Below are 21,607 nucleotides of genomic sequence, written 5' to 3' on the forward strand. Positions count from 1 at the left end.
GTCAGTGATGTGACCTCCTGGTCCTGGGCTGTTCTGGGTTGTGGGTTGGTTTTGGTGCTTGTTTTTTTTTTTCTTTTCCATGAGATGTTTGCTGGTCAAGCCTTAGCTTTTTTGTCTGTGAGCTCCTGCAAATGAACACTGATTTTCTGTATCACCTGCATTACAGTTCCACAGTTGCTCAGCCATCTGAGATGCCCCCATCTCCACTGGTTTGGGAGTGAAGTGGAAGATAATGTACTACTGAAGATGTAATGTAGCTTTCCACTGGAGTCTGGGATTTGCAATTCTGGAGGTTAATCATGCTTGTACTGTAATTTTACTAATGAAGTTTTAAATTAACAACCACTACTTGTACAATATGAATAATATTTAGAAATGTACTAGACTTTTAATCTTGTAAAGTGGTTGTGCTTTTAGAAGAAAATATTTTACCCAGAGTTGCACGTGTTTTATGAACTCTAGTGCAGCTGTGATGGCTCAGCTCAGAACAAACAGAATTGAACCAAATTTGGGGAGGTTTTGTCTTTTTTTGTTTTTTCTTTTTATTTTTATTGAAGTGAGATTGTACAAAAAGATAGACCTACATTTTGATATTGAGCCATTCCTGAAGATTTTGGGTTTTCTAAAACTAAGGAATACAGAAAACTTGACTGCGACCAATCATGAAGTCACATTGGGTGACAGTGACCACGCTGGGCACGTCCCTGATGCTTGAGTCCTATAAATAGCTTCTCACTAGAGCTGTGATGGTGATGTGTGCTGTTCTAAAATCAAATGTTGTGAGTAGAGAGAATGAGTTTGTGACTAGGAGAGACTAAACTTCTGTTTCCTTACCCAGTATAAATATATATATATATTTAATCTATTTTTATTAGAAGTTTTTCTGCTCTTTCTTACATAAAACCCCCCAGCATGCATCTTCTATGTGTGTAAATAATTCCATTTATGGGCTAATTTCAGAGATCCTTGACATCATTGCTGTATAGAGAGAAACTAGCTTGCACATTTTAGGTCTGTGAAATTTTGTGAGAACTTTTTCCTGCACTGGACAGTTGAGAGATAAAAAAAAAAAAAAGGAAAAAAAAAAAAAAAGCACATAGGGAATTCTGTTAATTGTGTTCGTGTCCTTAGGCAAAGCTGTGGAAGTCTTGAAATGTCACAGTAGTAAATAACTTTTATTACTTTTTGGCTAATTCTTTTTCTGTTGGAACACTGAATTCTGTGCATATGTATATATGAACACAAATTGAAGGCCTCTACCTCCTGGAGTATACAACTTGGTTTGTTTACCTCCACATGATTTTTTTTTTTTTTTTTTTTTTTTAAGTTCAGTGTGGAGACTTGAAACTTGAATGTCCCTTCCAACTTTTATATTTAAAACAAGACTAGAAAACTGAAGACTGTTTTTCACCTGTACAAAGAATTACTAAAGGGTGGTCTTAAAATTTGAGCATTGGTCTGGAGAAAAACCGTGGTGTTTGTTATGGACAATTAACTGTTAAAGTTATTGTAAGTTATCTGTATTTAGCAGAGTATTTTCAACAAGAGTGATCTGAGCTGAAACTGGAGACTATTAGTAAGTTATATTTGGAAGTTTTAACTTCAATGAAGTAATTATTTGCTGTGAAAGAGACAAACATTGGATAACTAAACAAAGATGGTGCAATATCTTTGTTTTTTATGAGGCTCCTGAGAATAAAACCGACTCAAGCATTTCAGCTCACTTGAATGAGAAACGTGTTTAATTAAAAGAGCCCAAGAAGACACTGGTATGAAAGGTAAAATCTCAGAGGTTGGTCAGTTAATGTGGCACACTTGCTGGTCACTTTGTAAAATGTAGATTTGAAGTACAGTGGTGAAAACATTAAATGTGACATTTGAAAAAGAACTGGTGTTATCTTTATTTCCTCTCTGATCTCCCACCTTTATTTAAGAACAAGCTGTTACAATCTCAAATTCTGCCTAAAGAAGTACAAGTAAAAGACTTTGTAGCATCTTGTTCTGGGCATGGTTTTGATTTTCACACACACACTCACATATATGTAGGTGCAAATATATGCACGTTTGTATAACTTCTGAAACAAAATACTCACTCTTTGAGTTTGGTCCTGGATAAGGCAAAACTTGCTGATTAAATTAAAACGAGCAATTGATTTGCACTTTATTGAAAGGTTGGAAGGCATCCAGGCAGGATGGATTTGACTTGATTTACAAAGTTTCTGGGTTTTTTTCAGCACAAATGCTCTCCTTGTTTCCTGCAGTCCTCATCCAACACGTGGGGGTGTTGCAGAGTACAGCTGCAAATGTTCATGGTTGATGGGTGTGACCTTTTTAAAACATCAAACAAATTCGACTCTATGGATCAATCCTCTGGACCTCAGGAGGAGTAAACTGATGAGCCTCTCAGGCCATGCTCTCTTCCAGGGCTGGCTCAGGTGCTGCTTGTGACTCGAGTATCTGCCTCTTTGCAAACCTCTGTTTAAAGTCTCCATGCTGTTAGGAGCACAATTCTAACATGTCAGGGTCAATTCTGAACTGGTCAGGGTTGGTTCATGGTTGGCAGCTGCTGACACCATTGCCATTTCACTGCCATTTTCCCTTGGTCTGCTCACTGGGTTCTTCTTGCAGTTTTGCAAGGAGAACTCAACAAACCTACAAGCCTGGCTCACAGTTTTCAGAGTTTCATTTTAATCACTTCTAAGCTTTGTTGGTGTAATGTTGAATGAGTTACAGATTGTAATCCTAAGTTTTAAGATCTCTAAATACAGCTTCTTCATCTCCTGTTATTAGCTGTGCCTTGAGAAGAGTACAGAAGTGGTGAGTCCAAAGAATAACTTCAGAATTATTCACAAATTGCCAAAGGAATATCCAAACAAGCCTGATTGCTGTGTGTGTGCATCCTGAAGGGGATGCAAAGGAACTAAACGAGATCAGCTATGGAAAAGTTCCTAAAACCCACGTCCTGCTGTGTGGTGGAACATCACTGATGGAGTCAAACCAATTAATTTACGTATGAAAGTTATGAAGTGCTTTTCTCCTCCAGCCAATTTATTATTGGTGTATTTGGGACTTTGTGACCTCCTGGGATGTCTGCATGCTCACCAGTTGAACTCATGGTTTTAATATTTACTGGGTAGCAATTTTTCTAATCATCTTTTTTACCCTTTGTTTTAGTAACAGAATCTCATGAGATCTTTGGACTGTTGGTTCTTTGTAACTTCTTAAAATTATTCTGTGGAGTATGACTTGGAGTATAGAAGGTTCTGTTCCCTGTACTTCTGTAATCCTGCTCAGGTACGGTTACTCTGGAACTGTTTGTGACATTGATAAACGGGGGACACTGGAACCCAAGCAGATGATCCACGTACAATCTGCCTGTACCCCTCGGACAACTCCTGTGCTCAGTAAAGGAAGGGACCAGAGCCCCTGCACCCCCTGATGCTGCTGTCCTTGAGGTGGGACCAGTCTCAGCTCTGTGGCTCCTGGTGCCGTCAGGAAGGGGGCTTCTCCCCAGCTCGATCCAGGGTGCAAAATCAAGAGGAAAAGAGGCGGATAAAGCTCGGAGCTTGAGGAGTGGCAGGAAACAGCCGGCGGTGCGGAGCGCTGAGACGAGGCCCGGGAGGAATCGGTGAAAACGACGGGAAAAAAACGGTAACGGGGCAGAGCGCGGGGCGGGGAACCGGGCTGGGGGGCGAGGGGTGGAAAAAGGGGCTGCAGAGCCCGTGATGGACCCAGACCCACGCGAGACCCCGGACCCAGCCCAGACCCCGCCTCGCGCCGCCGTGGGCGGGGCCATCCCGGTGGGCGGGGCCATCCGGCGCGCGGTGATGGCGGCGGCTCCGCGGTGGCGGGAGCGGCTCTTCGGCCTTTACTTCCTCTCGCACATCCCCATCACGCTCCTCATCGACCTTCAGCCGCTGCTGCCCGCCGGGATCTACCCGCAGGGCGTGAGTTGGGGCCGGCTCGGGGGACTGAAGGGATGCGGGTGGTTGCGGGGCCTGCGGTTCGCTTCGGTTCGGTTCGGCGGGTCCTGCGGCGTTTTGTACGAAATTCAGCACGTAGAGACATCGGGGGGATAAAAATTGCTGCGCGTCTGTTTCGGTGAAATCCTGTTTTAAAAATGCTTCCCATCGGTGCGCCCTGCGATGCTGCTCCTCATCCGGGCTCGGGGTTCTGTTCCAGCGGTACCGGCGGCTGCGTCAGCACCCAGGGGCCCAGAGCAGCGGAGCCCCTGGGGAATGGGGGGTGGGTGGGGAGGTGTCACCAGGTGGGGAAAGCAAACGGGCCCAACGGAACCGGTTTGGGTGGGAACGGAACGGACCCGTTGCCCTGTCCTGCTGAGGCTCCGGAGGTGCTGAGCCACGTGCCCCGGTGTGGCTGTCACTGTCCCGGTGTGGCTGTCACTGTCCCGGTGTGGCTGTCACAGCCTGGGTCACTCTGATCCTGCCAAAAAATGCAGAAGGGAGCTGTTCCCGCTGCAGGAGCAGGCGCACCAGCAGACAAATTTGTCAGTAAAAATCTCTGGTTGGCTCAGTTTTGAATAAGCTTAGAGAAGACACCCAGCATAATAAAGTTAATAACATTTGGATAAAAGATAATCAAATCAGCTCCTGTCATCAGGATAAGATCAGCTGTAACTTCCTAGCTGAGCTTTGCAATTAATAGAGTTTAGCATTGCCTGTAGAGTGACTCCTATAGAAACCATTTAAAATTAATATTTAACTACTAAATCTCAATACATATCTCTGGTTCAAAGTCTAACTTAAAGCTGTGCAGGAATTTACATTTCTGTCATGGAAACTAATCACAGCTCCCTGAGCCAAAATTCTGCCACCTGGAGCAGCCAGGACCTCCTGCTCTGAGGATGCCCAAACCCCCCCGGGCTGGGTGGGACCTGCAGGGGGTCAGGGGCACCAGTGTTGCCTAAAGGTGTTGGAGACACTGAACCCACCTCAGCTGGCAACAGGAGGGACAGAGGGAGAAACATTCAAGAGTTCTTCAGTGTCTACCAATGTCAAGGTACAGGTCTGGTGTTTGGTTTTTTTCTGGCAGGAAATGGCATTTCAGGATTAGTTTTTGGAAAGCAACTGCACTTAATGCTGTAGTAATCCTAAAGCTGCTTGTAGTGCAATATATCCTTAAAGGAAAGGGTTCATCACACTAAAGGCCTCAGTTTTACCCCTATTAAACCTGGTGTACCAAGCTGGGATCCCTTGTCTTCCCACTGCAATTATGGCTTCATCAGGCTGCTGGGTGCAGGTCACAGCTTTTCAGTGTATTAACCTCTGTTCTGCTCTTTTCTGGAAGCTGACGGAGGCCTTGCAGTGGTATGGAGCTGCCTTCAGAGACCCCATGATGCTGCAGCCCCCAGAGTGGTTTCAGGCATTCATGTACTCTGAAGCCTTCCTGCAGCTGCCCTTCTTCCCCGTGGCAGCGTACGCCTTCCTGAAAGGTGGGTATGGAACCAGCTTCTGCACAACACCTCCTGTACAGCAGAGAACAGGGATTTATCAGCCTTGAGCAACTGCAGGGACGTGCCACAAGGAGGGAAGTGCCGAGCTCTTCCCATGGTGATTTTATCTGAGGAAGCAGCACAGAGTTAAGGTCTGTCAAAGCAGTGACTCCAGGGCCTCATCCACGGTGGCTGTTCCTGTGTGACCAGCACTACCACTTGACATCTGGCACTCCCCCCAGGTAGCTCAAGTTCTGGGTCAAGCCTCTGTACTCCTTTTGTTACTTTCAGGATCTTGCCATCGCGCTAAATCTCCACAAAGGTGGATAATTCTCCTGGTCTGCTACCAGTACCTGTAGTACCTACACAACATGCCTGAAGGCCTATCTGACACGGTTAATATTCTGTTAACTGAAAAGCCACTGAATTCTGCTTGTTTCAAAATACTTACATTTCATTTTCTTTTTGCTCCTGTACAGGTGGCTGCCGATGGATCAGAACTCCTGCAATTATCTACTCCACCCACGTAGCTACAACCCTGTTTGCCATCCTGGCACACATCCTGTTCTACGACTTCTCCAAGTCAGAGCATCCGGGACCCGAGACGCAGCGCGAGCGCCTGGTGCTGCTCTCCATCTACTCACCCTACCTGCTGATCCCACTGCTGCTGCTTTTCACCATGCTCTACAACCCCCACTACAACCAGGTGGAGAAGAGGAAACGGAAGTAGCCCACCCCCCACCCGACCCACAGCACCCGCCCCGGCTGCGCTGCAGACCCTGCACTGATGTGGTCCCTCCGCAGCCAACATCCGTCCCGTGGCGTTGGCTGCAGCAGCTGGTACCAGAACATCTGGCTCCACCAGGGGAACTGGAATTGGTTTGAGTTCACAGCTCTCCTTTTCATCAGGAACAGACTGGGCAGACGCCTGTGCTGGCGGATCCGGGCGGTTCTGGGTGGTTCCGGGTGGTTCTGGGCAGGTGAAGGGCCGTGCTCCTCACCCCTGCAGGTGCTGTGCCCTACGTCTGCAATACCAAAATTGTTTTTAACCATTTGGTGGGTGCCCGCGTGATGGAGGGTGGGATGGGGTGGGGTGGAAGCCACAGCTGGTAGTTTTCTTTCAAGCTCCCTTTTCCCAGATGATCATTATTAGAAAACCACATAAGAAATTTGTCTTCCGTGAGCATATTCTTCAAAGTCCGCAACTGATTATACACTGATCTGCAAAGATACCCTTCTGAAGCATTTCAAATCTTGTACTAACTGAACTTCTTCACCCTTTCCTTTAAAGTTTCTCCTTCCTTTGCTCTGATTCAGTTTTTATTAATTTTAAGTGTGCCATCAGTGATAAAATGTGCCAAAACCTGGGTTTCTGAACGCTTGCAGTGAACGAGGCCACGAGGCCAACTGCCTACAGGATTCTGAGGTACTTCAGGAGTCACAAGCCAGAATTTGTAAACTCTTCCATGAAATCACTTCTAGTAGGGAAATAAAACACTAAAGGCATTAAACTGCATGTAATCTTCTCCAGGGAGTTATTAAAAAGAACTAAATGCTTAGGAGAGTGTGGATGGTTCACACCTGAACCAAGTCAGGGTCAATTAAACCTCCTCCTGATGAACTCAGGGCTGTGGGGCTTGGGGGTTTGTAGGTTCTCCACCTGATCTGCAGGAATCAAACTTGGAGGCTGGCAGGACAGGGAGGGGGCTGCTCAGGCACTGCCTGGGGATCTCAGAACCTCCCTGGTATGAAGTGTAAGCCCTTCACAGGCTCTGGAAAGGTGAACATTTGGGTGTCCGGTTGCCTGGAGACAGACACAAAACACATCTTTTTGTGGTTCAGGTTGTAAACACTTAAGCTCAAAAATAACACAGCATACCAGTTCTGGTACAGGCAGAAAAAGTCTGCACACAATAATTTAGTTCCCAATTTCTTTGCAAGAGTGGTAGACTTCAAGAAGCGAGAGACAAAACATAGCATTAATTCAATTATAATCTGAATTAGAACTGTACAAAACTTTTTATAAAATTGAAGGACAGTCTTTGCATCTTCCTTATTGCCTTTCTTAGTGTAATTCATTTTGAGCTGAGACACTTCCATTTGTATAAACCATCTCTTCAGTCATACACAGTGAAAAATTGCATATTTTTTAAATTCCCCCAAGATTCTGGAATGGTCAAGTTTCCAAGTTAACTTGGTTTTATCTGAAAAAATTCCTCTTATTTTTGAAAAATGAATTGGTCAATGAATTCATTCTGGTCTGCTTCAATCTTACACAGAGTCTCATACTCTGTTCGGTACCTGGAAGACAAAAGCAGAGAGCTACTTGCTGTGTGCAGGACACACCTGGCTGCAGAGGGACCCTTGTCCTCTCCAGCCTACACAACACCCCACAAGTAGTTAACAGAACACTTACCTTTCCAGCTGCATCTTTTTCTCAGCTATTAAAGCCTGCAGCTGCTGCTCCTGAGCTTCCCTCTGCTTTGCTATAGACTTCAGCAGGTTCCGTGCCCCGATGGCCTGCAGGAACAGGGCAGGCACTCACCTGGCTGCACTGGGGGCTGGGCTTTAAACCCCTTTCACAAGGAGCAGGTGGATTTTGCAATGTTTCAGCCACACAAACAGTGAAGGAGGGTGACACCTGAATACTGGGAACAGGCAGAGTCCCGGGGGAGGTTGGACAGATTCAGGTGCTCGAGACTCCCTTCGGACTTGGGAAACAAAGTCACTGAAAACCCAAACTGATCCCTGGGACCTGTCCTACAGACAAGCTTTCTTTTTTTACACAGGTCAGAGTAGAAGTGATATAAAACTGTTGTACATATATGCAAACATACAAATAAGCAGCAAAAGCAGGATTGTTAAATGCAGGAGTAACGTGGCACTGAGTGTGTCTGTAAGCCCTCTAGATGTCAGTGTCAATGAAAGCCCCGAGCTCTTGTATTGCAGACAGACAGACAGACAGACAGACATTAACTGCCACAGAAATGCTGGCAGGGACAGGCAGGGATTCCTTACGCTGAAAAGGAAGGAAGGGGAATGGGGCTCTTCATGCAGAGTACAGAGCAGGGTATGTGACAGGCCAGGAACTATTGCACAGTACCTTCATCTTCTCACTCTCTGCAGCTTTTGCCAGTTGATCAACAAGTTCAATTAAGCTTCCCACTATTTTTTGAAATTCTACTATTTCTGCAAAGAAAAAAAAAAGTAATAATCAACTCTAGAGAAGAGGAATGCTTCTCCTACAAGCTATAATCTCTAGAGAAGGCTTATGAAGTGCGCATTAGACTTCTCCTCACTACTCTGCAGGCTACAAACGAGGGAGGGGAAGAGGAAAGCCCTTCAGTGCCCCCGAGAGCCGCTCCAGCCCCTCGGGCCCCTGCCCGGCCACAGCGGGTCCCTCCCGGTGCCCCCGCGGCTCCCTCTGGGCACCGAGCGGCCCCGGGCCGGGGAGGTCTCGGCCCCTCGGCCTTACTGTCGAGGAAGTCCCTGCACTCCTCGCGGAGCTGCGCCGTCTGCTGCGCCGCCTCCGGGTCCAGCACCCGCAGCTTGTTCAGATCATCGAAATGGAGACCCGCAGCGCCCAGCGCCGCCTGCGCCATCGCCCCGGGCGGCCACGGGGACCTGCGGGGGCTCTGACGGGACCGGAGCGGTGCGGGGCGGCTCCGGGGAGCTGTGCGGGCCGCGGCCTCTAAGAACCCGCAACGGGCGCGGGGCAAGCCGGGAGCTGTAGTCCGTGCTGGAAGCGGTACCGGGTCAGCGTTCCGGGTCACCGTTCCATCAGGGCGCGGAGGAAATGAGCTCAGACGGGGCCGCTGTGGGGCGGCCGCGGGCGGGTGAGCGCTGGAGCCGCCGCTCCCGGGCCTTGGGGCGGGCTCGGGGCGGGGTGTGAGTGAGCGAGCGAGTGAGTGAGTGAGTGCCGGGCCCGCCCCGGGTCAGCCGCTGTTTGTTTTTCCAGGTGCCGGACCGGGCCCCGCGAGGAAGCTGCCGGCCGCGGCGGGACGGGAGCCGGAACCCCCCTGGACCTGCCGCCCCCCCTCCCGGTGCGTGAGGCCTCGGTTCGTGTTGTGGTGCCGGGAGCCCCGTGCGCTGTAACCCAGCGGTTCCGAGCAGCAGGGCCGGGCCCGGGTTTCCCCCGGTTCTGCCGGTCTCGGCAGGGCCCATTTCCTGGCGCGGTGTCCGGGCTGTCCCGTCACGGCCCCGCAGCGCTCCTGCCGCCCGCACCGCGCAGGAAGGAAGGGACGGAGCAGGATTGGTGATGCGGTAATGGGGCTCGGTAAAGGTCACGTCCCTGGGGACAGCAGCAGCCTCTGATCGTTCGCTGGTGAAGGCAGTGGGGTGATACCGCCCAGTGCTGCTCGGGTTCCTGCTCCAGGTTCGGAAAGGCCTCGAGTGGTCCAAGTAAGGGAAAACTGGATCCTAGCGAAAGCGTTAGAGGGGTCAGTGCCGGGGGTGCAGAGCTCTGCCTGTGCCTGCACTGCTCGGGGGGCAGGAGGTGACAAACCTGCAGGGCCCGGGGGCCTGAGCTGCCTGCCGAGGTGCAGCTGTTTCTGGTCTGGGTTTCCAAGTTGGTAGTGGATTGCAGTCATCTCTTCTGGCTAGACACTGCTGGCTGATTTCCCTGTATCTCTTTGCTGCTTTGTTGGAGTAATTAATTTATCACATAACATCCCATCCATCATACACAGTTCTGGTTGCTGCTGCTTTCTGACCCGTCAGGAATTGCTTTTCTGGCCCCTTCCCCATGGAGCAGCTGCCTTTGACTGAGACCTGCAGGTCCAGTTAGAGCACTTGCAGACAAATTGGACTTTTTTGGTGCTCAGATTCTCAGAATTGGTTTGTGTCTTTGTAATCTGCACAGTGTTCATATTGCTTGTTGCTTCATACACATTGTTTGTAGCGTTTCTTAATTAGAATAATTGAGTTTGGAATCACAGAGGTATATTTTAGGTGGTGTTGTAAGGTCAGTAGTTACTCAAGTCCCTGGCAATTTGAAGATCTCATCTGTAGTTGCCAAGTAGTTTGCTGTACAGGTGGATGGTTGTGGGTTTTTTTCGTATCTTGAAAGCTGAGGTGGGGCAAGAAGGACAAGGGATGTGGGAAGGGTAGCATTGTAATTAGCAAGTTATTTTATTTATTTATAAACAGTCATGTGCCATAAGCACAGACAGAGAAGGGAGGAGATATTTGTAGTCTGAAAGAGTCCTAAAAAAACCTTCTAGGATGGAGGAAGAAGAGTTTTGGATGAACAGAGTTGTCAGGAAACAGTGTTATGGTCCAGCATGTCAGTGCTGAGACATTTGAAGAGGTTCTTGTAAACATCTCCAGTCTGCCCATACAGACACCAGCCAGGGGAGGGCAGGGACCTCTGCCACTGTGTCAGCTCTGCACAAAAAAGGCAGCAGCATTCTGTTGGGAAGCTGAGAGGAATTCCAAACAATGTGTAACTGGGAGAGCAGCGTGGTGTGGGGTTTGCAGTGCTGGGCACTGGGTGGTACTGGTAGTGTGGTGGTTGCAGTGCTGGCTGCAGGTGAACCAACAGGAAATCCAGGGGAGCTCAGTGTCCTTCATCCACAGAAACACACCTGTAACTGTGTGGGGCTGAGCAACCATTGTCCTGCTGCCTAAGCTGTCTGAAAAGCAGCTGAATCTTGTGTTGTCAAAATGTGCGTCCACGTGTCCTTTGGAATCTACTGAAAGTTTCTCCCCTTTGTTGTTTTTGTTGCCAATGGGAATTCCAGACTCTCTCCCTGCCTGCAGGGCCCGTGGTTATGAGGGCTCAGGCCGGGCTGCGCTCTGGTGACTCCTGACCTCGCTCATCACGGCGGAATCCATCAAACCCACGCTCTGCAGGGTCGTCATCTACCTACAGAGGGAGATGTCGGGGGACACGTGTCTCAGCACCACCCTCTGTCCGGCTCCGGGGCCCAAGCCCAAGCCTTGCAGCTTCCGAGGGGGCGGCCCTGGGAACAAGTACGTGCGGCTGAACGTGGGGGGCTCGCTGTACTACACCACGGTGCAGGTGCTGACCAGGCACGACACCATGCTGAAGGCCATGTTCAGTGGCAGGATGGAAGTGCTCACCGACAAGGAAGGTAAGGGGATGGCTTTTGTTGTTGGGAATTTTGTTAAGCAGCTGGGTTTTGGTGGTGGTTTTAAGACCATCTTCAGACTATGCTCAGTTAAGGACGTAGGGAAAGATATTCCAGAAATAATTGGGAGCGTTAGGCAGCCAGCTTCCAGTGACGCCAGCAGTCCTCTGTGCTTTATGAAAATGTGTCCTTTGGTTACTAAAATTGACTAACAGAAGGACTGGTGCTCTCTCCTAGCACTGCAGCTGCTGTGCAGATTGGTGATGATGTTATGAAGCCTGAACAGACAGCATGTGGGCTGTCAGTCGCGTGGTCATTGTTCCAAATGCGTACATCGAGCTTTCATCTGTGTACTGGGAACAGCCTTGCTTGCTGTGCTGAAAGCTGCTCTTCCTCTCAGTGGCATCTTCCACTGGGGGCTTACAGTGCCATCTAGGAGTGTGTCACCTGCTGGACACTGAATATTGGCACTATGAAAGTCCATAATCACTTGCAGAGTGTAGAACTCTGTAAAAATGCAATACCTGTTTCCCTCTCATTAGCACCCCAGGGCAAAATGATACCTTGGGACCAGGGTTGTGGCACTGTGGAGAACAGGCTGAAAGAGGCTGGTAGGCATTTAACCTCCTGCTGTTTCTGAAGGGTCATGTGAAAGCTCCTTCAGTTCAACTGGATGCACAGCAGTGTGTTAACTGAATTTTGCATGTAATTTAAACCACGTTCCCCTGGAGCAGGCTGGGTCTTGCTGAGTGTTACATATCACTGAATCCATTTAGTCCAGCAGCTCTGTGAAAGAGCCCTGGCTAGGGTGGAGAACAAGACTCATGTCCTGGCAACTACAGCTGGACGAGCTAGCATGGTTTAGCCTACACCCCTATGTAGTTTTCTGTATCTTAGCCCCCAAATAACACCTTTTTATGGAAAAAAGTTTGGCAGTGTATTAAGCCCTCTCTGCCTGTGTGTGTCCAGCATTGCTAGTGTTTGCCAGACAGTCAGACATCCTGTTTCCTAGTGCATGTGACTCAGGGATGTTTTCAAATGGCAAGAGCTGCCTGTGTGCTGCTGCTTCCTGTGCTGCCTCCCCACTCCACTTCCTCCTGGTCTGTGTCTGTCCTATTCTTTGCTCCTGCTTGGAGACTAGAACAGCCTTGTCCTCACACTGGGGCTTCTGGCTAGTCTACCTTTTACTGTCTTCAGAACACTTCTCTGTGTCTGACTGAACAGCAGCAGAAGATGTGGCTGGAGAACTGCCAAGTCCTTCCCGTTGGGCCTCTTGGCCCAGATCTATTTTTTGCAGGCATTGGTGAATTCTCTCTCCTCTTCCCTTGGCTTTCTTGGTGCTAAGTGTCTACTTGCTCAGCACTATGTTGTGGCAGCAGTTGTTAGATTTATTGCCATACGAATACAGCACACCCTGATGACAAGCCTCTAAATTAGAGAAGCAGCCTACCTGGGAGTGAGGTGGGGTTTCTAAGGTTTGAGTGGCTTGGGCAGTCAATTAAATAGACGTAGACTGGTGACTTCCTATAGTAGCTAAAAATGTCAATTCCTTTAATCAGAATCTAATCCAGACAAGAGGAAGCATGGATAATAACTTTGGTCAGGCAGCCCACTGACTGACCAGTTCCTACAGCAGTTTAATGTCCTGTGATAGGAAGCTGAGTGTTTTTAGCTCACGGCTTTTCTTTTGTGGTGCTGGAAAGTCATGAGACCATCCAGGTGGTACCAAAGGAGTGGTTCCACTGTCACTTTACGTTCTGTAACTAAATCCAGTTTGCTTAAATTCAGTAAAAGCTAATGCTGAATGACATGGGAAGATTATCGTGCAGTTTCAGGACCTTAGGCTCATTTAACCTCTCTGCAAAGCTTTCTCTTATCCCCTGGTGTTGAGGTGACTGTAATGAGGTGATGGTTGTTTTTCAGGCTGGATCCTTATAGACCGTTGTGGGAAGCATTTTGGGACAATTCTGAACTATCTCCGGGATGACACCATTGCACTTCCAAAGCACAGGCAGGAGATCAAAGAGCTGATGGCAGAAGCCAAATATTATCTCATTCAGGGCTTGGTGGACATGTGCCAAGCAGCCCTGCAGGTAAGGAACAGAAGAAGCCTGTGGAGGTTTTCATGGGTGGTTTGCTGATAAAATTTACTTATTGAAACTTGAGAGAGTATTTAAAGGCCTGAGAGATGGGGTCAAGTCAGGGATGTATGGCCTGGAAGGGGAATGAGGCAGCAGTCAGGTAAGCTGCAAGATCTTACCCAGTATGTTTATCAAAGGCACAGTTTTCCTTGCTCTTTATGCACATCTGAGATTCTGCCATGCCTTAAATAAGAGATGAAATTTAGTTTCTGGTCTCCCTGACAATGTTTTCAGACCCATGTGCTATCCTTTAAATAGAGGGACTGGTTCTTTTCTGTTTCTGTCTGATTATTCTGAGCATATGTTTTCAAAGACCTTACAGCATTTGTCTGAATTCCCCCCAAGTTATGTCACTTCTAATTAGATAATATTTATAGAATGGGTTTGAATCCTTGAAAACATGGTAACCTTTTTCTGAGTTTGAGTCTTAAGGGGGGAAAAAAACCCTGTACAGTAAGCACTGAGTACTTTAAAGACTTGTCTCTGTATCAGTTTACCACTACTCTGCAGATAATAAGCCCAGAGTAGCTGTACCCATGAGTGCCTGCAGGTTCAGCTGGTGGAAATCAGCTGAATTCTGCCAACTTTTTAATAAGGTTTGCCCAGATGCAGTATATACAACTTATTGCTGGTCTTGAGACTGTGAGATGAATGTTTCCTGCAGGACAAAACGTAGTGATTAATAAATATCTCCCATACTAGGTTCAATTACTTGTGGTAGCCACTGAAAGAAACACAAAGCCTCACTGACCCTTTTCCTTCTGGTTTGGAATTTAAAGTGTTTCTTATTTCACTATCCTTTTCTTCAAAAAAGGATAGAATAATAAACCCACTTAAACCAATTATGATGAGCTCTGAGTGCTTGCTGTAGCTGAAGAGGACATCCACCTGCATCCCAATATTCATTACCCACTGCCTTCTGGGGAAAAGAAATCTCTCCACTGTATTTCTGGGTTGCAGATCAAGGTGATGCTGTGTGGTTACCATGGCAACACAGCTTTTTCCTTTTGCATCACAGATTTGGGAACATGGCTGGAGGGGCTGGAGAGGACAGCAGCAGCAGATGTTAGCTTTAGTGTTTTTCTTAATTTCCTCTCTGTTATTTTTTTCTTTAAACCAGGACAAGAAGGACTTGTATGAGCCTGTCTGCAGCATCCCTATCATCACCTCTCCAAAGGAAGAAGAGAGGCTGATCGAGTCATCAATGAAAGTAACTGCATTTCCACAACTATCTGCTGACTGATTGAGTTGGTGCTAAATGTCTTCAAACACAGAACTTAACCTTTCTGCTTTTTTTTCCTTCTCTCCCAATAGCCTGTTGTTAAGCTGCTTTATAATAGAAGCAACAACAAATACTCCTACACCAGGTATGTCAGTTTTTTCCCCACTGAATTGGGAAAGTTTCCCTTAATGGGAGTGGGGGAAGATGTGGTATGACTTAACTTGTTTTGGGGTAGTTTTCTATTGGTTGGTTTGCTGCTTTTTTTTTTTTTTTTAATTATTACAACAGTGGTCTTCTGTGGATTTGAGTGCAGTTGTGACTGATGTGAATCTGACTGGGGGGAAGAACACAACAAATGGAATCTGTTGAGGTCTAGTGTGCAGTTCAGTTGTGTGAGAAAGATGAACAGCAACATAGACAAGAGATAAGAATGATGAGGCTGTTGATAGTGGCTGAAACTACCTGTCATCAGTTTAGATTCACTTCTGAGTCTGCATCTGGCTCTGCCAACACTTTTACTCTGGCCTACAGAAATTCTTGGTGTTCTAGTGCCTCTAAATCAATGACAGTGTACTTACTGTCAGTACAGCTGCATTCGAGCTGATACTGGAGGAGTAAGGCTTTGAGGCTTTTTTTTTTTTCACTTGATCAAACTGGACATTGATTTGGCCATGATATTATTGAAGTAAAATATTTAAAATTTTAAGAATAGCTTTCTCATAGCTATTTTATAGATACAATACAGTGTATATTTTTTGCTTTAGAAGATCTAGATTTGCTCTGGGAAGTAATTAAGAGCCTGTATTGTTTTAGTTGTCAATAAAACTTAGTTTCCTAAATGAAGTATTCACCCTAGAAACTTGCATGTGTTTTGTGCAGAACACCTTGCTTTCCAGGTGGCCTTCTAGCACATGTTGACCCTGTTGAGAAGCTGAAGAGAACTGCAGTCAGCATGTGATTGAATTGTCCTGAGCATCAGTCAGGAGATAGTTGATGCAATGATCTGGGAAATTGTGCTGTCATTATTAATTATATAAATTGACCTCTAAAGGCTGGTGTGTTTGCTTATGGGGATCAGAGCATCTTATTTGTATCTGAATTGGCTATTACCCCCTCTTCTCTTGGCAGCATATGGCAATGAGTCACTACTTATTTGTATTCTGCAGTCAGATCAATGCTTAAAAGGGTGGTGGAATAGACATACGAGTTCTGTTGACACAGCCAGTGGAAAACCCACAAAAAAGGTATTCCTTCTTTTGTTTCTGTGTTTCAGTAACTCAGATGACAACTTACTGAAGAACATTGAACTGTTTGACAAACTCTCTCTGCGATTCAATGGCCGAGTCCTTTTCCTGAAGGATGTCATAGGGGATGAGATCTGCTGCTGGTCCTTCTACGGGCAGGGCAGGAAGCTGGCAGAGGTCTGCTGTACCTCTATAGTCTATGCTACAGAGAAGAAGCAAACCAAGGTAATGGCCTTGGACACACCTCTCTGTAGGCTCTGAAAACAGATACATCGCAGCTTTCCTGAATATCATTGTGCTTTTATGTGCAAAACTATAGAATATATTTTAAAAAGTTCAGCAGGATTGCAGATTCCAAATAATCACCTTATCCTGATTTCCCCACATTTCCAGGGATTCCTCTCATAGTCTTTCCACCTCTGATTTTGCACAGGTTACCCAAAGACTTGCTTTCAAGCACAGTACATCCTGAAGGGTTACACCCATGTCAATATGATCATGGTTACCATGATAAATCTACAGTTTCCCTAACTTCAGGAGTTACCTTCTCAGGACATGTGCTTTGTTTCATAGGTTGAATTCCCTGAGGCAAGAATTTATGAGGAAACCCTGAATGTCTTGCTGTATGAGACCCCACGGGTTCCTGACAACTCCCTGCTGGAAGCAACAAGCAGGAGCAGGAGCCAAGCATCTCACAGTGAGGATGATGAGGGCTTTGAGCTTCGTGACCGCGTGCGCCGGATCCACGTGAAGAGATACAGCACCTATGACGACCGTCAGCTGGGGCACTAGTGTGTCCCTGGGGAGAAGGGGGTGTCCTGGGGCTTGGATCAGTGTGCTTTTGGGGAGAGCAGAAGTAGGGAGGGATCAGGTGGACTCTGTGGATTCATCTCCATTTGGCTTCTTGGCTCCCTGGAGAAGCAAATGGGTGTTTGTGCACACAAGGCGTCACTAAAGGACAAGGGCTTTGAGGAGTGAGATGACAATTTTGCACCATTGCTTGAAGTGCAGCCTGGCCCCTCTCCATACCCTGTGAGGAGTGGAATTCAGAACACCCAGTCTGACTGTGGTTGCTCCTGCATATCCAGTGGCTTGGCAGTTTTCTTCCTTCCAGGGAGAAGTACAGCTTTGCCCAAACGAGATGGTGGGATTTGAAAAACTTTTCCCAGATACCTCCCCTTATAGGGGTTGTATAATGAAACCTCCAGTTTTAAATCAAGATGCTGAAGAGGGGATGGAGAGAACTTGGACATGACTACTCTTAGCAAACACTACATCTGATAACAGAAGAACACTACAAAACTGCTACAAACTTAGCAAACACTACATCTGATATCAGAAGAAAGAGTCAGCTACCCAAGTCAGACCCACTGCACGGGTGATTTCTCCCACCTCTTTTCCCCAGCACACATACAGAAGGTGGTGTTCCAAAATAGCTGTCTTTAAAACTCATTAATTCTAAAGCAAGCCCTTCCAAAGAGGTAAGAGTCAAGTCATCACAAAACCTCCCCTCATGAAAAATGAGAGAACTTTAAAAATTTAAATACATGTGAAATGACTTGTCTTGGGAGATGGAGACGTGGGTTTGGTGAAGGAAGAAACCTCAAGTAAGGAAAGGTCAGGAACAGACTGGCAGGATTGCTGTTGTTGGCTTGTGGTAGTGTAATCCTGCTTATACAAACTATGGCAACCTAGGGAATTAGATGTTAATTTCCTTCTGTGGTTTAAAAGTGCTGTTTGATGTTAAATTTCTCAGTCAGCAGGGGAAAGAATGCTGTGACTGAGGAAATACAGACTAGACAGTGTTTTATAATGCTAGGCAATATTCACATGCTGAAGGGTGAATTCAGTTTTGTCATTCTGAATCCCTTCTGGAGCATAGAGTGCATTGATAAAAATCTCCTAGCAGGAAACTGCAAGAGGATTTGCAGATCCAGGAGAGAGGTAGCTTATACTGAATTTTAAACTTAAATAATCACTTTTGTTCTGAGTGCTTGGCTGGGTGCTAATTGTGAAGGCCCTTTCAGGAGGTTGGAGTCAAGGCTGTTCTGCAAATCAGGTCTCTGGAAACAGTTTCAAATTGCTTGTGAGAAGCTGTGACTGTTTTTGAAGGCTGGGTTTCCATTGTCACAGTCAGTACTTGATGACTGATCACTGTCAGGTGTGGGTGTGTGGCAGGGGTGGAGCATGCTCCACAACTGCTCCTGTGTTCCTGCATTGTACATGGAAGCTTCAGATTCCATGGTGGTCTTGGACAGCTTTGACCAGTGCCAAATCTACCTGTAAGTTTTAAAGCACATTACTGCAAGAGCCAGACAAGAAAATAATCACAAACTAATACACTGAAGTCATAAGTAGAATTAAGGTGGTGGATTTTTTGGTAGTGATAAAAGAAAGGGGGGGAACAAAAAATATTTCCACTTATTTAGGCTTTTGAAAATGAAATTGTTGAGGCTTGGTTAAAAAACACTAATGGCTGCAAATTTTAAGGACTTTTTTGCCCAGCCAGGCCTCTACCTGTGGCAGGCATCCACTTGATTCTCCTCACATTCAGGAAGCAGCATTGCCACAGTAATGCACCTGCCTTTTTGTGAAAGGCCTCTTTAAAACTCTAACAACCTCTTTTCTTTTTATGTTGCTTTCTGTAAGTTGCTTTTTTTCTAGCTGTTTTTTCTGTTGTGCCAGTGAAAATACAGCTGCTGAGATTAATTTTGACAAAGACTTTTATGGGTTTTTTTTCTTTAATTCTGCTAGAATGTGATATGCATTTAAATTTTTTTTCCCCTCCACTGATGCTATTTAAATTACACTGCAGTGGGTGCTTTGAAGCTACCAGCAGAGCCTGTAGGGTCTTTGTGCCATACTCAATAGGTTCAATTTATTCTCTTGTATTGTTTTTCCATCTTGTAGCAAATAGGACTGCCATCTAAAACTGATGTGTGGCACTTCTTCAAAAGACATTTCCAAACCATGGTCTGGGTGTTCTTTGTCCTGATGAGTTTTCAGGATGTGGCTGAGAGATCCCAGGTAGTGGTTGGCTGTGGCTCTATCCACCAGCTCCCTTCCTGTGCTGGGCTGCTCTATCTGGGGTTCTAATAAGATCTGGAATGTTCAGAGGTATTTCTCATGTAATTGGATAATTTACATGGAATCTCAGTTAGTACAGCCATCACTCACACAGTTCCTGGGTTGAACATTTTCCTGGTACAAGTGATAGAACATTATATTTTCTCACAGGAGTCATGCTTTTCTGGAGCTGCTCCAATACAGGATGTTAATTGAATGTCCTTTCCACTGAAGTCATGGCTTACAGTCATACTGCCAGATTCTGATCATTTTGACTACTGTAGTTTTCATGTAACACATGCACTGTGTTCTCATCTAATCGTATTTTACTTAATTAAAGGCTATAAATTATCCTGACAGGAACATTTGAGACATTCTAGAACATACTTTCACAATGTGGTATGATGGAGAAAAAGCAGCACTGAAAAATTTAATGCAGTTTTGAAATGCAGCATTCACTTAGTTGTAGTAAACTGTCACCTCTAGAGAGAACAAGCAGCTCTGCTTCCTGAGTCGTTGCTGCTGACTTTAAATATCAAAAATTATGAACCCCATTAAGACAATATAGATTTCTAATTATATGCATTTGTCTGCAAATTAGCAACTTGTAATGGCTTCCTACATAGACCATCAGGAATGGATGTGTTTACTGATGTGCCCATGAATTTGCAATAGCCTTTAGGAGGAAGAAATGCCTTTTGGACTTTGTTTTGTAATGTGTGAATTCTAATTACATCAGCTAGCATTCATTAGCTGCTGGAGGTCTCTCTGAAACCTTACTGTCCTCTTCACTCCTAAATTTAAGTGAACTTCTTCACATTCAGATAGTATATTAGCAGACTGGGAGAGTGAATGGAGGACATTAAGTGACATCCATGCACAAGGACTGTAATAAAGGGTGGCATGTTTCCATAATGGGGTCCTCACATGCTGCAGAGCAGCCTCAGCCATTCTGCAGAGCAGGAGTTGGTGCTTTGTGTGAATGGCTTCTGTTGAACAGCTTTTCAGCATCAGTGTTAATTAGGCAATAATGTCAAAAGAGAGAGCTCTGCAGGGTAGCAGCCTCCAACTGCTTGATAAATGCCAAGACAAAACTAAATGTTGAACCTTCACCTTGACATTTTGCTTTTGGTACAGTAGACGTTTATCCTGTTTAATGTTCCATTCCACTGACTTTTTAATCTCTTGCATTTCTTGCTTAAAATACAAAATAAGTAACTGAGAGAGGGAGGGCATTGGAGGGATGATATGATGGTGTTACTGAAAACCTGCATTCTGACTGGAACAGGCAGTTCTTACTGTGCTTTTGATTTGATTAATTTTAATTTTCATGAGTTTTTTTAATATTCAGGCACAATTCACTTCATGAAATACTGATCAAATACACCTTAACTGAATGTGTCTGGCCCAGCAGTCCTTGTTTCACACAATTAAATTATATCCTCTGACAATCCTTGGCAGTAAGTCTTTACAGCCAAATTGCACACAAATTGTTAGGAGAACTACTGAGGTTTTAATCAAAGATGAATAGGCATGAGTCCTGTTCCCAGCTTTGCCACTAACTCTCTGACATACAGCAATCCAGTTTTTCTGTTTTCCTCATCTGTAATAAAATGGTGGTAAGACCCTCCCCTACCTCAGGGGGATGTTGAAGCTTATTTTGTTTAATGATAGTAAAGGACTTTGGATTTCTGTGATATTTTTTATTGAGAGGATAGCAAATATTATTGCTGATCTTGTTTGAACTGGCATTCTGTGATCAAGCTGTTTTCTTGTAGTATCAGGCTTTGTTTTATTTTTATGTCTAACTTTTAAGGGTCAGCTTTGTGGATAAAATACTTAATGCATTAACCATATTAGTTGTTTTTCAGTGCATTAAATGGAACACTAATTTTTAATAAAGTGTTATATTTTGTGTTTTGTGATTTATTTATTTTTCTGCAGCATCATAACTTTGCATTTGTCACGTTTGTCTCTTTCCCTGTTGAACATTGTCAAGTATTCAGGATTCCTGGCCCACAGAAATACTTGTATGGACAAAAGCAAATGTCTTTTGTTTCACCTGGAGCTGTTGCTACCTTTGACCCTGCAAGTGCAGGATGTGGCTGGTGTCAGTGTACTTACAGGTAACCTGCAGACAACTGGTTCTGATTTTCCCAGGGATTCTCCTTTAGCTGTAGAACACTTCATGGGCTGCAGCAGCTTTTCACTGGTGGAAATAACTTCATTTTCTAGTAAGAATCACAGAGCATTTTGATCTTAATGATTAAGTCTAAACACATTTTGCATGATCACAAAGGTAATACGCATTTTTAGTAGAAAATACAAATAAATAAGCACCGGAAAAAGCAGGTTTAACTTATGTTACTAACCCCATGCTTCCACCGAAG

At 45.7% G+C, this 21,607-nt stretch overlaps 4 protein-coding genes across 7 annotated transcripts in view; 3 read left to right on the forward strand and 1 right to left on the reverse strand.

Annotated features, from left to right (window-relative positions):
• Positions 1-1,888, forward strand: part of NLK (nemo like kinase) — a 43,733-nt gene extending 41,845 nt beyond the window's left edge. For all 4 annotated transcript variants that reach the window (XM_071765653.1, XM_071765654.1, XM_071765651.1 and 1 more), the window contains one exon: positions 167-1,888. In XM_071765653.1, coding sequence (XP_071621754.1) covers positions 167-221 — 55 coding nt within the window. In that variant the 3' untranslated portion in view covers positions 222-1,888. The remainder of the gene's footprint in view (positions 1-166) is intronic.
• Positions 1,889-3,788: 1,900 nt separating this feature from the next.
• Positions 3,789-6,968, forward strand: TMEM97 (transmembrane protein 97). Its single transcript, XM_071764930.1, has 3 exons — positions 3,789-3,947; positions 5,308-5,452; positions 5,932-6,968. The coding sequence occupies exons 1-3, from the start codon at positions 3,828-3,830 to the stop codon at positions 6,180-6,182; spliced, it is 516 nt and encodes a 171-aa protein (XP_071621031.1). The 5' UTR covers positions 3,789-3,827; the 3' UTR covers positions 6,183-6,968.
• Positions 6,969-7,426: 458 nt separating this feature from the next.
• IFT20 (intraflagellar transport 20) lies at positions 7,427-9,130 on the reverse strand. Its single transcript, XM_071764931.1, has 4 exons — positions 8,928-9,130; positions 8,556-8,641; positions 7,869-7,972; positions 7,427-7,753 (listed from the first exon to the last, which is right to left on the reverse strand). The coding sequence occupies exons 1-4, from the start codon at positions 9,052-9,054 to the stop codon at positions 7,672-7,674; spliced, it is 399 nt and encodes a 132-aa protein (XP_071621032.1). The 5' UTR covers positions 9,055-9,130; the 3' UTR covers positions 7,427-7,671.
• Positions 9,131-9,969: 839 nt separating this feature from the next.
• Positions 9,970-21,139, forward strand: TNFAIP1 (TNF alpha induced protein 1). Its single transcript, XM_071764929.1, has 6 exons — positions 9,970-11,547; positions 13,468-13,637; positions 14,806-14,895; positions 15,000-15,052; positions 16,181-16,376; positions 16,725-21,139. The coding sequence occupies exons 1-6, from the start codon at positions 11,331-11,333 to the stop codon at positions 16,941-16,943; spliced, it is 945 nt and encodes a 314-aa protein (XP_071621030.1). The 5' UTR covers positions 9,970-11,330; the 3' UTR covers positions 16,944-21,139.
• Positions 21,140-21,607: the final 468 nt, after the last annotated feature.

This window comes from Heliangelus exortis, chromosome 21 (genome assembly GCF_036169615.1).
Source record: "Heliangelus exortis chromosome 21, bHelExo1.hap1, whole genome shotgun sequence".
NCBI classification, from domain to species: domain Eukaryota; kingdom Metazoa; phylum Chordata; class Aves; order Apodiformes; family Trochilidae; genus Heliangelus; species Heliangelus exortis.